Raw genomic sequence first — 15,897 nt, forward strand, 5'->3', positions numbered from 1 at the left:
GCTATTGGCAGCGCATGCGCAGTTCAGTGAACTGGGTAGCTCTGTGGACTGTTTCATCCTGTCAAAGAATGACTAAACCTCGAGCCAATAGCCATCGAGTATGAGATGTGACGGACCATGTGATTTGTTGAATGTTGTGAACGAATACGCCCTTCACTGAACGAGTTTCTTTTGAGTCTGAAGTTGAACGAGAGAGAGAGATCTTCTCGTTCATGAACGAGTTGAATGAACTGGTACATATCTTGTTCGTGAACGAAATGAATGAGAGTGTACTGGCCGGGTCAGTCGGTCATTAAGCATGTCAATCTCTATCAGCAATCAGCAGAAAGCAGATGCAAAGCGCAGTTATAGGTACTGTGCAAATAAAGTTGTTTATATATTCACATTTAGCATACAGAACATAACTCAACGTTTAATCCCCGATTTATGAATGTTTAAATGTCTGACCAAACACTTAAAATGTTAAATGTGCAAGAAAACCTTTGGTCATCTGAACAACTCATTTAGACTTTATTTAATGAGGAGATTATGCACACATTTTAATAAAGACAAATCAGTTTTTTGTAATAAGTTCGTTGACTTAAGACAGAACAGATAAGACACTTTTTTTTTGCCAGCTGCTGGCGTATTTATGTAATTAACCGTAGAAATGGTCACTGAACGAATCGGTGAACGAATCTGAACAAATAATTTTGGTGAACGAACTGAAAATGAACGAATCTCTTGAAAGAATCAGTTTCCACCACTACTGCCTCTGCAAGCTGTACAGCATTTTCCCCCGAATATCACAAGCCCCCGTGGCCTACAGCTACAGCATAGCCCATGCACCTCTTCCTCATAGCTCCCTACTTCATTCAAAATTACGTTGTCTTCCAGATCAAGTTCCGGCTCCCCTCGAGCTTCAAGACGCAGCAGGCCGTCAGCAAGCCTGGGCTACGCCCCAGACTCGGCTGCTCCTCACACTGCACTGCCTCACTCCTTTTCAACCAATCACTGCGGCGCCTTCAGCTACAGAGCTGCACGCAATGTTGCCTGCTGGCGTAGCTTCCCAAACTCCTATCCTTCCCCCTCCTTTCTACCTCCAGCGGCAGACGTTAGCGTGAGGCTGCCTCCGCTAGCCATTCAAGCTCCGCCACCTTACTCTTACCCTTCTGCTACTCCTTTTTCCTATCAATAGCCAGCAGCCCCTGCTGCAGACGTCCAAGCAGGGCAGCATCAGCGAGCAACACAAGCTTACTGGCCTCCTCCCTCATTTCCTTCTACCTCTTCCTACGTGCTTCCCTAAGCACCAGAGGCTAATCTGTGCGTGAGGCTGCCTCCGCAAAAGGTTACGGCCCCTCCTTATTTTTCCTTCTAACCCTTCTCTCCAATCGAAAACTCAGTACACTTCATTTACAGCAGTCCCACCACTTACCCCACTGAATGTTGCAGCTCAGGAACCACCCCCCGTGCCTAATACCATCAAGTCTCAGATTTTCACAGAAATTCAGAGCGCTGGCTCCGGAGATTGATCCATCGCCAACCCCAGTACCTCACTGTTCACAACTCGCATTCCCATCACCAATCCAACCATATCAGGCCCTTTTTCTTGCCTACAATTCAGAAGCTCTCCGTCTACATCCTCTTTTGTCGATGACTGTAACCTCCCCGTCACACGTTTATTTGGTTTCAAAAACTTCTATCCAAACGATGTTCAATAAACAGTCCAACCAGTCATACCCGTAGAAAGATTTTCCAGCCTCTCCTTCCGAATCGGGGCAGTAACTACAGCAGCTCAAAAAGGTCTCTCATAGCAGCAGATCCAAGCTCTCGGTCGATGGTCATCGGACACCTTCAAGAGCTATATCAGGACCAATAATTTTCACACAAAGAAAGCCCATCTAATTCTGATCAGTTAAAAGAAATTTTAGGCCACTGCTGCAATGCCCTACTTAATTTGATACTGCCGCTCCAGTGCCCTGCTTAATTTGATACCGCCGATGCAGCACCCAGCTTAATCTGATACGGCTGCTGCAGTGCCATGCACATTTGATACTACCGCTGCAGTGCCCTGCTCATTTGATACTGCCGCTGCAGTGCCCTGCTTAATTTGATACTGTCACAGCAGTGCCCGCTCCATTTGATACTACTGCCGCAGTGCCCCGCTCATTTGATACTGCCACTGCATTGCCCTGCTTAATTTGATACAGCCACTGCAGCACCCTGCTTAATCTAATACGGCTGCTGCAGTGCCCTGCACATTTGATACTACCGCTGCTGTGCCCTGCTCATTTGATACTGCCGCTGCAGTGCCCTGCTTTAATTTGATACCGCCGCCGCAGTGCCCGGCTTAATTTGATTCCACCCCCGCAGTGCCCTGGTCATTTGATACCGCCGCCGCAGTGCCCTGCTTAATTTGATACAGCCGCCGCAGTGCTCCGCTTAATTTGATGCAGCCGCCGCAGTGCCCGGCTTAATTTTATACTGCCGCCGCAGTGCCGTGCTCATTTGATGCAGCCGCCGCAGTAGTCCGCTTAATTTGATGCAGCCACCGCAGTGCCCTGCTCATTTGATACCGCCGCCGCGGTGCCCCGCTTAATTTGATACTGCTGCGGCAAGGCCTCCATTCGTCGTTTCGAGACTAATGGTTCTCTGGGTTTGGGCTTTAACCCGAGCTCGGAGCCCTCCCTCTGGACAGCACGCCAAATATGCTACTAATTGCTTAATCACATTATATGTTAGTGTGAAATAATGATCTTTAAAAAAGCACCATATGACCCCTTTAAGCAAGGATGCTTTACATTGATCAAAGTCAGTAAAGACATTTATAATATTACAAATGATTTCAATTTCAAATAATTGCTAAAAACCTGATTTTCATCAATTAATATTTTTTTCACAAAAAAGCAGCAAAACTTTTTCAGCATTAATAATGATTTTTGAGTACCAAATCTGCATATTAGAATGATTTCTGAAGGATCATGCGACGCTAAAACTAAAATGGCTAATGGCTGCTGAAAATTCAGCTTTAGCATCACATGAATACATTTTATTTTATTGAAATAATATTCTAATATTATTCACAATATTACTGTTTTACTGTGTTTGTGATCAAATAAATGCAGGCTTGGTGAAGAGACTTCAACATCATCGAAAATCATACTGAAACCAAACTTTCGAACTCTTTCAAAAAGTGTGGTGGCGGTAATACGGTAAATCAGATGGTAATACCATGGTACTTTGATGTTTATTACAGTTCTAGATGATAAACTACTAAAGTACCATGTTATATAGTAATTTTTTGGTTGCACTTTATTTTAAGGTGTCCTTGTTACAGTATAATTATACATTTAAGTACTGAGTAATATTAATTAAATACATTACTACTGTATATGGTTAGGATTAGGGTTTGGTTTAGAGTTACTTGCATGTAATTATGCATAATTTATTATTATAATACATGTAACGTGTAACAAAGACACCTTAAAGTGTTACCCTTTTTTCTTATTGCTATACTAGCACCCTTTGTTGCATTTGAATTTAATTTTTTTTTCTCTTTTGTTGCCATTTCGTCTCTGCCAGTATTGCCTGCACAAACTGTTCATGATTTTTTTTTTAAATCCTGAGAGATGTTTGTTAGTCATGTGTTTGATCAAATGAGGATGTGCCTGTATCGTCACTTTGAACTGACTCATTACTAAGAAACGAATGAAGCTTGCTAACGTTTTAAAACGTCTTGTTTTAAAGTAATCAAAAGTAGACATTATATGTAGATAAAACTAAAGAAGGGAAGGATTTAGTTGTCTTCGTGTTCCTTTTTCGATGTCAACAAGATATAAAGATAATAACTAACCAGCAAGATTCTCTAAATATGCCAAAGCTTAAGAAAGGAAATCATATGTTACACACAATGCTCTTTATTGAAACCAAAACACTAATTTTCCCTTAGACTTTCTCTCATGACAATGTGTGGTCGCTTAATACTCCCTTATTGTTTGAAATGTGTGGTTCAAGGGTGTGGCTAAGGAAAGCCAATTTATTTACATGTAGATAACCCGTCCCTCATGGGCGATGATTGGGAGTTATATTTCCTACTGGTAGAGATTAGCAGAGGACAGTAGAGCCGCCGGGGTTTGTGTCCTCGCGAACATTTCATTTCATCACGTTCCATTTTAGCCTTAGCCAGTTGGCCAGCTGAGCTCTGAATGAGAAACACATGTGAGCGTGAATTAAAGTCAAGACGTGGTATTAGTCCAACATTCTGCTGAAAGGGCAGTGAAATATAAACTCAAAGTAAACTCAGCCGAGACCCCTTGAACTTCTGTCACGCTGTAGTGGCAGGGGAGGAGTATTTGTTTAACATCTGTGCACCTTTGTAATACCGTTACACTCAACTACATCAGTCCCATTTTGTTGCTTGTGTCTGAAGTCCTGACTGAGTCTTTCATGTCTTGTATTCCTCTGCTACCGCTTCGCTGTTTTTTGCAAGATGACAGCATGCCCAGAGCAGCCTGTTCTTTGCCAACCTGGTGTTAATGTCAGGTTGAGATGAGCTTGCCCAGAGAAATTAACACAGAAGGTTGGGTTTCACACAGATAATGTCACAGTTCTGAATGAACTTATTTAAAAATAATAATAATAATAAAGTGACGTGACATGTGGCCAAGTATGTTGACCCATACTCGGAATTAGTGCACTGCATTTATCCCATCCAAAGTGCACACACACACCGTGAACACACACCCGGAGCAGTGGGCAGCCATTTGTTTGCTGCGGCGCCCGGGGAGCAGTTGGGGGTTCGGTGCCTTGCTCAAGGGCACCTCAGTCGTGGTATTGAAGGTGGGAGAGTGCTGTACATTCCCCCCCCCCCCCTACAACCCCTGCCGGTACGAGACTCGAACCCACAACCTTCGAGTTACGAGTCCGACTCTCTAACCAAGGCCACGACTTACCAACGATTTTCATTTGGGATCATTATTTTGATATTATTGAAAAAAAGGTTAATAATAGTAACTTAAGGGTACAAAGGTACTACTCTGAGAAACTAATATGCACTTTTTAGGGGCTGATTACATACAATTGTTTTCCCTGATAGTCTAAAAAAATTAAAATTCGACAAGTATTTTGTCTAAATAAAAAAATTACGCTGTCATTTTAAAGGTGCGACTTACAAGATTTTAGTGAAATTTTGTGTGCAAAAACAGGTCCATTGTCAATAGCATAGATATGTATGAAGCACATCTCACATGGAAGTTGCTTTCTGTTGGTCAGTGTGGTAAATTTGTGTGACCAACTTGAACATGAGCAAAATCTGTGTGGGAAACTTTTCAGCCATCACGCGAAACTCACAGTAATTTATTCCTGTTGGAATGACTGGATTTCCCTTCTGAAATTTTACTAAATAACAGTAAATGAGACTGCACCTTAAATGTTTCAAGTGAAAATTGTTGCTTTCGTTTTAACACTAGAATTTCATCAATTTTCTACCAGCTTTGTATTGCCAGGCTGTTGTTGTAAACAAGAGTGACTTGCCTGGTTAAATAAAGGTTAATAATAATAGTTACAATGTTGGTAGTACTGTAAATGTAAATAAACAATGTGGAATCTTTCTACACGTTACCTTCACTCAAATATCCTTTTTTATTTGTCAGGAAAAAGTCCACTGGATGACACATAATGACAGATTTTTGACAACTCCAGGGCTTTTGTAAAAACTACAAATCAAGCTTCCACATTTTGGTATTCCCGCCCACAGACAGTAGGATCAACAGAAGGGTGGCGCTAAAAGCTCAATTGCATTATGCGTGTTGAAGTTTTTGGCAAAAAAAGAACAGGGCTTTTTTCTGTCTTCTATTCAGCACCTTTTTCTTTCTTTTTTTCTTTCTTTTTCTTTCTTTTATTAACAGCACATTTTATTTTATTGAAATAATATTCTAATATTATTCACAATATTACTGTTTTACTGTGTTTGTGATCAAATAAATGCAGGCTTGGTGAAGAGACTTCAACATCATCGAAAATCATACTGAAACCAAACTTTCGAACTCTTTCAAAAAGTGTGGTGGCGGTAATACGGTAAATCAGATGGTAATACCATGGTACTTTGATGTTTATTACAGTTCTAGATGATAAACTACTAAAGTACCATGTTATATAGTAATTTTTTGGTTGCACTTTATTTTAAGGTGTCCTTGTTACAGTATAATTATACATTTAAGTACTGAGTAATATTAATTAAATACATTACTACTGTATATGGTTAGGATTAGGGTTTGGTTTAGAGTTACTTGCATGTAATTATGCATAATTTATTATTATAATACATGTAACGTGTAACAAAGACACCTTAAAGTGTTACCCTTTTTTCTTATTGCTATACTAGCACCCTTTGTTGCATTTGAATTTAATTTTTTTTTCTCTTTTGTTGCCATTTCGTCTCTGCCAGTATTGCCTGCACAAACTGTTCATGATTTTTTTTTTAAATCCTGAGAGATGTTTGTTAGTCATGTGTTTGATCAAATGAGGATGTGCCTGTATCGTCACTTTGAACTGACTCATTACTAAGAAACGAATGAAGCTTGCTAACGTTTTAAAACGTCTTGTTTTAAAGTAATCAAAAGTAGACATTATATGTAGATAAAACTAAAGAAGGGAAGGATTTAGTTGTCTTCGTGTTCCTTTTTCGATGTCAACAAGATATAAAGATAATAACTAACCAGCAAGATTCTCTAAATATGCCAAAGCTTAAGAAAGGAAATCATATGTTACACACAATGCTCTTTATTGAAACCAAAACACTAATTTTCCCTTAGACTTTCTCTCATGACAATGTGTGGTCGCTTAATACTCCCTTATTGTTTGAAATGTGTGGTTCAAGGGTGTGGCTAAGGAAAGCCAATTTATTTACATGTAGATAACCCGTCCCTCATGGGCGATGATTGGGAGTTATATTTCCTACTGGTAGAGATTAGCAGAGGACAGTAGAGCCGCCGGGGTTTGTGTCCTCGCGAACATTTCATTTCATCACGTTCCATTTTAGCCTTAGCCAGTTGGCCAGCTGAGCTCTGAATGAGAAACACATGTGAGCGTGAATTAAAGTCAAGACATGGTATTAGTCCAACATTCTGCTGAAAGGGCAGTGAAATATAAACTGCGAACATTTCATTTCATCACGTTCCATTTTAGCCTTAGCCAGTTGGCCAGCTGAGCTCTGAATGAGAAACACATGTGAGCGTGAATTAAAGTCAAGACGTGGTATTAGTCCAACATTCTGCTGAAAGGGCAGTGAAATATAAACTCAAAGTAAACTCAGCCGAGACCCCTTGAACTTCTGTCACGCTGTAGTGGCAGGGGAGGAGTATTTGTTTAACATCTGTGCACCTTTGTAATACCGTTACACTCAACTACATCAGTCCCATTTTGTTGCTTGTGTCTGAAGTCCTGACTGAGTCTTTCATGTCTTGTATTCCTCTGCTACCGCTTCGCTGTTTTTTGCAAGATGACAGCATGCCCAGAGCAGCCTGTTCTTTGCCAACCTGGTGTTAATGTCAGGTTGAGATGAGCTTGCCCAGAGAAATTAACACAGAAGGTTGGGTTTCACACAGATAATGTCACAGTTCTGAATGAACTTATTTAAAAATAATAATAATAATAAAGTGACGTGACATGTGGCCAAGTATGTTGACCCATACTCGGAATTAGTGCACTGCATTTATCCCATCCAAAGTGCACACACACACCGTGAACACACACCCGGAGCAGTGGGCAGCCATTTGTTTGCTGCGGCGCCCGGGGAGCAGTTGGGGGTTCGGTGCCTTGCTCAAGGGCACCTCAGTCGTGGTATTGAAGGTGGGAGAGTGCTGTACATTCCCCCCCCCCCCCTACAACCCCTGCCGGTACGAGACTCGAACCCACAACCTTCGAGTTACGAGTCCGACTCTCTAACCAAGGCCACGACTTACCAACGATTTTCATTTGGGATCATTATTTTGATATTATTGAAAAAAAGGTTAATAATAGTAACTTAAGGGTACAAAGGTACTACTCTGAGAAACTAATATGCACTTTTTAGGGGCTGATTACATACAATTGTTTTCCCTGATAGTCTAAAAAAATTAAAATTCGACAAGTATTTTGTCTAAATAAAAAAATTACGCTGTCATTTTAAAGGTGCGACTTACAAGATTTTAGTGAAATTTTGTGTGCAAAAACAGGTCCATTGTCAATAGCATAGATATGTATGAAGCACATCTCACATGGAAGTTGCTTTCTGTTGGTCAGTGTGGTAAATTTGTGTGACCAACTTGAACATGAGCAAAATCTGTGTGGGAAACTTTTCAGCCATCACGCGAAACTCACAGTAATTTATTCCTGTTGGAATGACTGGATTTCCCTTCTGAAATTTTACTAAATAACAGTAAATGAGACTGCACCTTAAATGTTTCAAGTGAAAATTGTTGCTTTCGTTTTAACACTAGAATTTCATCAATTTTCTACCAGCTTTGTATTGCCAGGCTGTTGTTGTAAACAAGAGTGACTTGCCTGGTTAAATAAAGGTTAATAATAATAGTTACAATGTTGGTAGTACTGTAAATGTAAATAAACAATGTGGAATCTTTCTACACGTTACCTTCACTCAAATATCCTTTTTTATTTGTCAGGAAAAAGTCCACTGGATGACACATAATGACAGATTTTTGACAACTCCAGGGCTTTTGTAAAAACTACAAATCAAGCTTCCACATTTTGGTATTCCCGCCCACAGACAGTAGGATCAACAGAAGGGTGGCGCTAAAAGCTCAATTGCATTATGCGTGTTGAAGTTTTTGGCAAAAAAAGAACAGGGCTTTTTTCTGTCTTCTATTCAGCACCTTTTTCTTTCTTTTTTTCTTTCTTTTTCTTTCTTTTATTAACAGCCTGTCTTGTCAGTGGTGAATTTTCACCCAATAATTACAATTGTTATCGTTTACTCAGCTCCATGTCTTTATAAACCTATACGAGTCTCTTTCTTCCACTGAACACAGGAGATGTTTTCAAGAACCAAACAGTTGACAGTAGCCACTGATTTCCGGTCGAAGGCTTCCATCAAATGTTCCGTTACCAACATTATTAAAGGGGTCATATGGCGTTGCTAAAAAGAACATTATGTTGTGTATTTGGTGTAACGCAATGTGTTTATGCGGTTTAAGGTTAAAAAAACACATTATTTTCCATATAATGTACATTATTGTTGCTCCTCTATGCCCCACCTTTCTGAAATGCGTAGATTTTTACAAACCTCAACGTTCTAAAAAAGCGAGGTGTGCTCTGATTGGCCAGCTATCCAGTGCGTTGTGATTGGCCGAATGCCTCAAATGTGTGATGGAAATGTTACGCCCCTTAACATACTGTGATGCCGTCTCCCAGCAGGACGAGACAAAACCAATAAAACCCATTACATTATTAACAGCCTGTCTTGTCAGTGGTGAATTTTCACCCAAAAATTACAATTGTTATCGTTTACTCAGCTCCATGTCTTTATAAACCTATACGAGTCTCTTTCTTCCACTGAACACAGGAGATGTTTTCAAGAACCAAACAGTTGACAGTAGCCACTGATTTCCGGTCGAAGGCTTCCATCAAATGTTCCGTTACCAACATTATTAAAGGGGCCATATGGCGTTGCTAAAAAGAACATTATGTTGTGTATTTGGTGTAACGCAATGTGTTTATGCGGTTTAAGGTTAAAAAAACACATTATTTTCCATATAATGTACATTATTGTTGCTCCTCTATGCCCCACCTTTCTGAAATGCGTAGATTTTTACAAACCTCAACGTTCTAAAAAAGCGAGGTGTGCTCTGATTGGCCAGCTATCCAGTGCGTTGTGATTGGCCGAATGCCTCAAATGTGTGATGGAAATGTTACGCCCCTTAACATACTGTGATGCCGTCTCCCAGCAGGACGAGACAAAACCGCTTTAAAAACATAATCTTTTGTACTCAACGAAGAAAGAAACTCATATAGTTTTGGAACACAAAAGAATATATTTTGAAGAATTTCGAAGAACCAAACATTTGTTGGTCCCTATTGACTTCCATAGTAGGGAAAGAAACACTATGGAAGTCAATGGGGATCGTCAACTGTTTGATTACCAGCATTCTTCAAAATATCTTCTTATATGTTCAACATAAGAAAGAAACTCATACAGGTTTGGAACATGACGGTGAGTAAATGATGGTAAACTTTTCATTTTTGGGTGAACTATCCCTTTAAGTTTGAGTTTAAGCTGAAAGGTTTTTGTTGTTGTTTTGTTGAGTTTTTGTGTGACTCCCAAGTGACTCAAAAGAGGACTGTTTAGGAAGCTGATGTTTGCAGTAATGTGAACAAGCATGTGTGAGTAACCTGATTCCCTGGATAGAATGTGACGTTATGTGATCTCGCAGCAGCGTTGAGCATGAGTAACCATCACAGCACATGCCTCGTCACCTGTGCTTTTATCCAGTTGCTCTACCAAGGAAACCCTGTTCAAAGCATATGCTCCATTGTTCTTACTGTAACCCATCACAGAGCTGTCATCACGTTACTAACATGTTCTCTTTCCACACAGGAAATTGCACGTCACCTTCGGCCCACCACATTACGAGCGCTCTACGGCAAAAACAAAGTGCAGAATGCCATTCACTGCACCGACCTACCGGAAGACGGGATTCTGGAGGTGAGCTCAAACAAATATCATTCAAATGTTATGCAAGAGCCACACAGTCACGTTTTGTATTCAGTCTCATTTTGAGGAAGTTTGCTCGCCTTTAAAAATATTTCTGGATTCCACAAATGCTTATGAAGCCCAGAACAAAATGGCATCCAGGTCTCATGACTGTCCGCAGAGGGCCGAGGCAGACCCACAGCCCGGCTCACAGGAAAGAAAGCAGGCGGGTAGAGTCGGTTTGGAAGAAGGGGGAAAAATAAGCCATTGTTATGCCAAGGAGTGGGTTTGGCCCGGTGGACGTCATTGTTGTGCACAACTCCTGATCTGTCCAGCCTTCTAGCACAAATGCCCCCTTGTTAATCATTTGCCTGCTGACCGACTCGGCCATGACATTCCAAGAGCTCAGGCCTCACAGAGGCCCAGCACAGACACCGGCTGCCGTAACAGGCACAATTCAGGGAAAGTCAATTGTTTGAAAGTAAAACAAGCTGGTGGTGAGCTGATGCTCAGGCCTGATGAAGTGCTAAAAGTGCTTCTCAAATTAACACAGGTTTTTTTTTATTTTTATGTAAGACATTGTAATTTCTTAAACACTCTCATAAGGTTTGTCCCAATTCACATACTTGTGCAGTATTCTATGCAATTTCTGTAAAAAATATGTGTGAGTAGAAAAAAACGAAGTGTGAAATATTGGACTCTTAATGCACTTGAAAGGTTAGTTCACCCAAAAATGAAAATTCTGTCATTAATCACTTACCCTCATGTCGTTCCAAACCCGTAAGACCTTCGTTCATCTTCGGAACACAAATTAAGATATTTTTGATGAAATCCGAGAGCTTTTTGACCCTCCATAGAGAGCAATGCAACTGAAACGTTCCCAGGCCCAGAAAGGTAGTAAGGACATCGTTAAAATGGTCCACGTGATTCAACCGTAATTTTACAAAGCTACGAGAATACTTTTTGTGCGCACAGAAAACAAAAGTAACGACTTTATTCAACAATTCTTCTCCTCCTCGTCCCATTCTCCGCCATTATTGAGAGTACCACGACACATGCGCTGAGCCTTGTTTACGAGCAGAGGAATGCATGCGCATGTGTCGTGGTACTTTCAATGATGGCGGAAGACGGTCACTTGGAGGAGAAGAATTGTTGAATAAAGTCGTTATTTTTGTTTTCTTTGCACACAAAAATTATTCTCGTAGCTTTGTAAAATCACGGTTGAACTAATGTTACATGGACAATTTTAATGATGTCCTTACTATGTTTCTGGACCTGGGAACATTTCAGTTGCATTGCTCTCTATGGAGGTCTTGGATTTCATCAAAAATATCTTAATTTGTGTTCCGAAGATGAACGGAGGTCTTCCGGCTTTGGAACGACATGAGGGTAAGTAATTAATGACAGAATTTAAATTTTTGGGTGAACTATCTTTTTAAAGCTGGGATACACTACATGACTTTTAAAATCTGCACAGATTTGCTTACAGATTAAAACTAGGTATCATACACAAATGTCTACTAGACTTTCAGGTAACACAGAAACATTTGTCTTGTTGCTGGCAATGAAAATAAATAAAAAACATGTTTTCTAAAATCAGTTCAGAATATGAGATGATGTTCTATAATGTCCTGCGACAGGATGGAATCATAGTGTGAAGCTTAAAAAAAAATCGTCCATTATACACAAGAATTTTGTCTGAAATCTATCAATTCCGACATCTTAAAGTCAGCAGACTAGCTTCGACTTTTGAAAACGAGCGTCTATACAGATTACAAATCAGGGCAAAATTCTGCACAAAACATTGTGTAGTGTTCTTCAACTGCCACAGGTTTCCTTAAAGGACTCCCATGTTGGACAATTGGATGACAAATTCATACATCAGATAGTACATAGTGCATTTATAGTGTGTATTTTAGTCTTGGTTTTGATCTTTTGTCAGTGTCCTTATGGAAGCTTGGAATGAATTGTGGGAATTTCTGTTTTTCAGGTCCAGTATTTCTTTAAGATTTTAGATGGGTGAAGCAACCGTGTGAAACATCTTGCCAGCAGTTATTTTTGTCTTGTTGCTGGCAATGAAAATAAATAAAAAACATGTTTTCTAAAATCAGTTCAGAATATGAGATGATGATGTTCTATAATGTCCTGCGACAGGATGGAATCATAGTGTGAAGCTTAAAAAAAAATCGTCCATTATACACAAGAATTTTGTCTGAAATCTATCAATTCCGACATCTTAAAGTCAGCAGACTAGCTTCGACTTTTGAAAACGAGTGTCTATACAGATTACAAATCAGGGCAAAATTCTGCACAAAACATTGTGTAGTGTTCTTCAACTGCCACAGGTTTCCTTAAAGGACTCCCATGTTGGACAATTGGATGACAAATTCATACATCAGATAGTACATAGTGCATTTATAGTGTGTATTTTAGTCTTGGTTTTGATCTTTTGTCAGTGTCCTTATGGAAGCTTGGAATGAATTGTGGGAATTTCTGTTTTTCAGGTCCAGTATTTCTTTAAGATTTTAGATGGGTGAAGCAACCGTGTGAAACATCTTGCCAGCAGTTATTTAAATAAAGACCACTTGAAAGACAATACCTCAGTTGTCTGTCCATTTATTTCTTCTTAGGTCTTACCCAGATTTAAATAACATTACAAGAGCAAATGCAACTCTTGACAAGTGTTCTGATGTCCAACAGTGACTTTTAAGAACTTTAAACAACAAAACAAAATATCTTATTACATGGGGTACTGCTTTGCATCTGATAGGTTTGCAACCTTTGACCAGTGACTTTGGTTTTTGGATTCATACATTACACTTTCTCCTGCTGAAAAAAAATTGTACAACTGCATAAATATAAAATTCTTCCACCATGAAAATGGCTAAAACATTCATTAGAAAGTAACACCACGTCGTGTGATGTCTCCAGAACAAAACAAAAAATATTAAATGCACTGAGTTGCCATGGTGACCACTGGCCACTTCAGTCCTCCAGACTAGACACACAGTTCTACACTTAATAGTAAAGGAAAATAAAAGCCTTACACAGAATTGTCATTAGCCCCAGTTTCCCAAATTGCAAGAGTTCAAAGAAAAAGTCAAAAGGTGATGTAAAAACATATTCCCCACAATCAATGGAAAAGATGGAAAGAAAGGTTTGAACGGAGTGCACACACACACAGACCTGGGGAGTTCAGAGCGTACCATGCCAGTATTTTCAGTTTTTAAGTAGACGAATACGCACATTCACACTCAAACTCTCTCTCACACACACACACCTTGGACCGCTAAGGCTTTCTCACATAAGACAACAGAAATGACAACATGGTTTGCAAAAGACCATCGTATGCGACTACTGCACTGCACACTCCATAAAATATAAAGAGACCACACTAGGCAGAAATACTCAGGGGACAGAAACACTGCGCGCTACATCAGTAGTGGAATTATAATTTACAGTAATAAATGAATGTCCCATGGCTCACGGAATATTCGCATCTACAGTAGAATAAATACTTTGCTATTCCTACTCTTCCTGTAATTTACATTCTAACCCTAGACATGCAAAGAAAGCTAGTGTAAAGCGTTCAGATTAAGTGTAGGTCCCGTATGTTATGAAACTTTGTTCAAGACTAGTTGTCGTAGTTGTTTTTCCAATTGAATTTGTACTTGTTGTCTCTGTTTATTCATCTGAAATTACTGTGTTTTGAAATGGGCAGAATAAAAGTGCTATTTTCATAGCTAAGGTCATGAGTTGATGGTGATTTTGATGTCAAAACGTCCCTGGTAACGGTCCTTCTCGTGGTAATCGATGTTCTGTCCGAATACTTTACACTCGATGCGCATTTCGTGATTCGGAGTGATGTTGTGGAACTTGACGGCCACCAGAGGCTGGAGGTAATGGGGCTGTAGCAGCTTTCCGTAGTAAGGATAATACTGGAGGGGGAAACCAGCCCCCACCCCGAAGTACTCGACCTGTCCGAGGTGTTCTGCGTCCTCTTCTCTCTGTTGACAACAAGAATAAGTATTAGCTCAATCTCTGGAACACTACAGCACATGGAGTCTTGAGTTTTGCATCACTGTGTATATTTCTTTGTTTAGACTTCACTGGAAAAAAGAGATTAGGGATGCAGTGATATTCAAATTCTAGTATAATTAATAAAGCTAATAATTCTAATGCTACTACTACTAATTAATAATGCATTCCTATAGCTCAAACTAGAGCTTGGCATGCCAAGGAAAAGCTAGAACTGATCAAATGTAAATCTCTCCCTTGAATGCAATATATGTTGCTTTGGATTAAAGCATCTGCCAAATGCATAAATCCAAATCTAGAATTATACTATACCTGATATTTGATACTGTTTTGTCTAAATATTGTAATATCCTGTATGAAAAAAATAGATATTCATTTTGATATTTGCTCAAGATTACATTAAACCAGGGTTCCTCAATAGGCGGCCTAGAGAGAAAAAAGTTTGGCCCGTGCTATTTTCAAATAATGTGGCATTAAAAATTCAAACGCAGCATCAGAAAGCTGCATTAACTTACACTGTGTCTACACCGGACGCGCGCGGCGCGACGCAATAAAATACAATAGAACTGGTTATAATCAGTGATGCTGTCTTGGATGCGGCGCGACACGACAAATCCCCGACAGTAAACTGCTGACTCTTTCTATTTATAACGTATTGACACAACGTTCAAATGATTTGCAATGCTTTGTCGCGTCCAGTGTAGATGCGATGTGACAGCAAAACATGGCGAGTGTGTAGAAAAGAAAAGTGGACACGGAAAATAGACTGAACCGTTTTGAGTGAGTGAGTTACTGATATATTTGTTATGGAATACACGTGTTGGTTCGCAGTGAATTCACAGTTTAACATACAAGTTTGCTTTCATTTATTTTCAAGATCTGAGGTAAAATATCTATTGTTGCTTTCACTATGGCTATAAAGATAACGCAAAATAATATTCAAACTCACATTAGACACTTTTAACACTGAATAAAGCACATAATCATTACTTGAGATTATCACTGTCATATTTTGTATGTTGTTCCTGCCGCGACGTTACAGAAAATAAAAAACGTTCCTAAAATAGAATCCCATGTCACTTATTGTCACGTGTCGCGGGTGGTTAGGACAAAAACTAAAAGGAAAATATATTTTTTATCGCGTCGTGTCTGGTTGGGACACACGGTGTTACAGTTTGGTCCGCCCCCCCCCCCCC

General features: G+C 39.8%; 2 protein-coding genes across 3 annotated transcripts in view; one reads left to right on the forward strand and one right to left on the reverse strand.

Moving 5' to 3' along the window:
* LOC107590641 (nucleoside diphosphate kinase 7-like) overlaps positions 1-12,721 on the forward strand; it is a 27,594-nt gene extending 14,873 nt beyond the window's left edge. Inside the window, exons 2-3 of the mRNA XM_016279515.1 lie at positions 10,568-10,675; positions 12,654-12,721. Coding sequence (XP_016135001.1) covers positions 10,568-10,675; positions 12,654-12,686 — 141 coding nt within the window. The 3' untranslated portion in view covers positions 12,687-12,721. The remainder of the gene's footprint in view (positions 1-10,567; positions 10,676-12,653) is intronic.
* A 541-nt stretch (positions 12,722-13,262) lies between these two features.
* Positions 13,263-15,897, reverse strand: part of atp1b1a (ATPase Na+/K+ transporting subunit beta 1a) — a 12,046-nt gene continuing 9,411 nt past the window's right edge. Inside the window, exons 6-7 of one of the 2 annotated variants that reach the window (XR_001609806.1) lie at positions 13,934-14,670; positions 13,263-13,849 (exon numbers count right to left, since the gene is read on the reverse strand). Coding sequence is in view for 1 of the 2 variants with exons in the window: in XM_016279517.1 (XP_016135003.1) it covers positions 14,413-14,670 (258 nt within the window). In the remaining variant the exon portion in view is untranslated. Of the gene's footprint in view, positions 14,671-15,897 lie in introns of both variants that reach the window. The other variant, XM_016279517.1, reaches the window with a different exon arrangement.

This window comes from Sinocyclocheilus grahami, unplaced genomic scaffold (genome assembly GCF_001515645.1).
Source record: "Sinocyclocheilus grahami isolate Dianchi unplaced genomic scaffold, SAMN03320097.WGS_v1.1 scaffold131.1, whole genome shotgun sequence".
Taxonomy (NCBI): domain Eukaryota; kingdom Metazoa; phylum Chordata; class Actinopteri; order Cypriniformes; family Cyprinidae; genus Sinocyclocheilus; species Sinocyclocheilus grahami.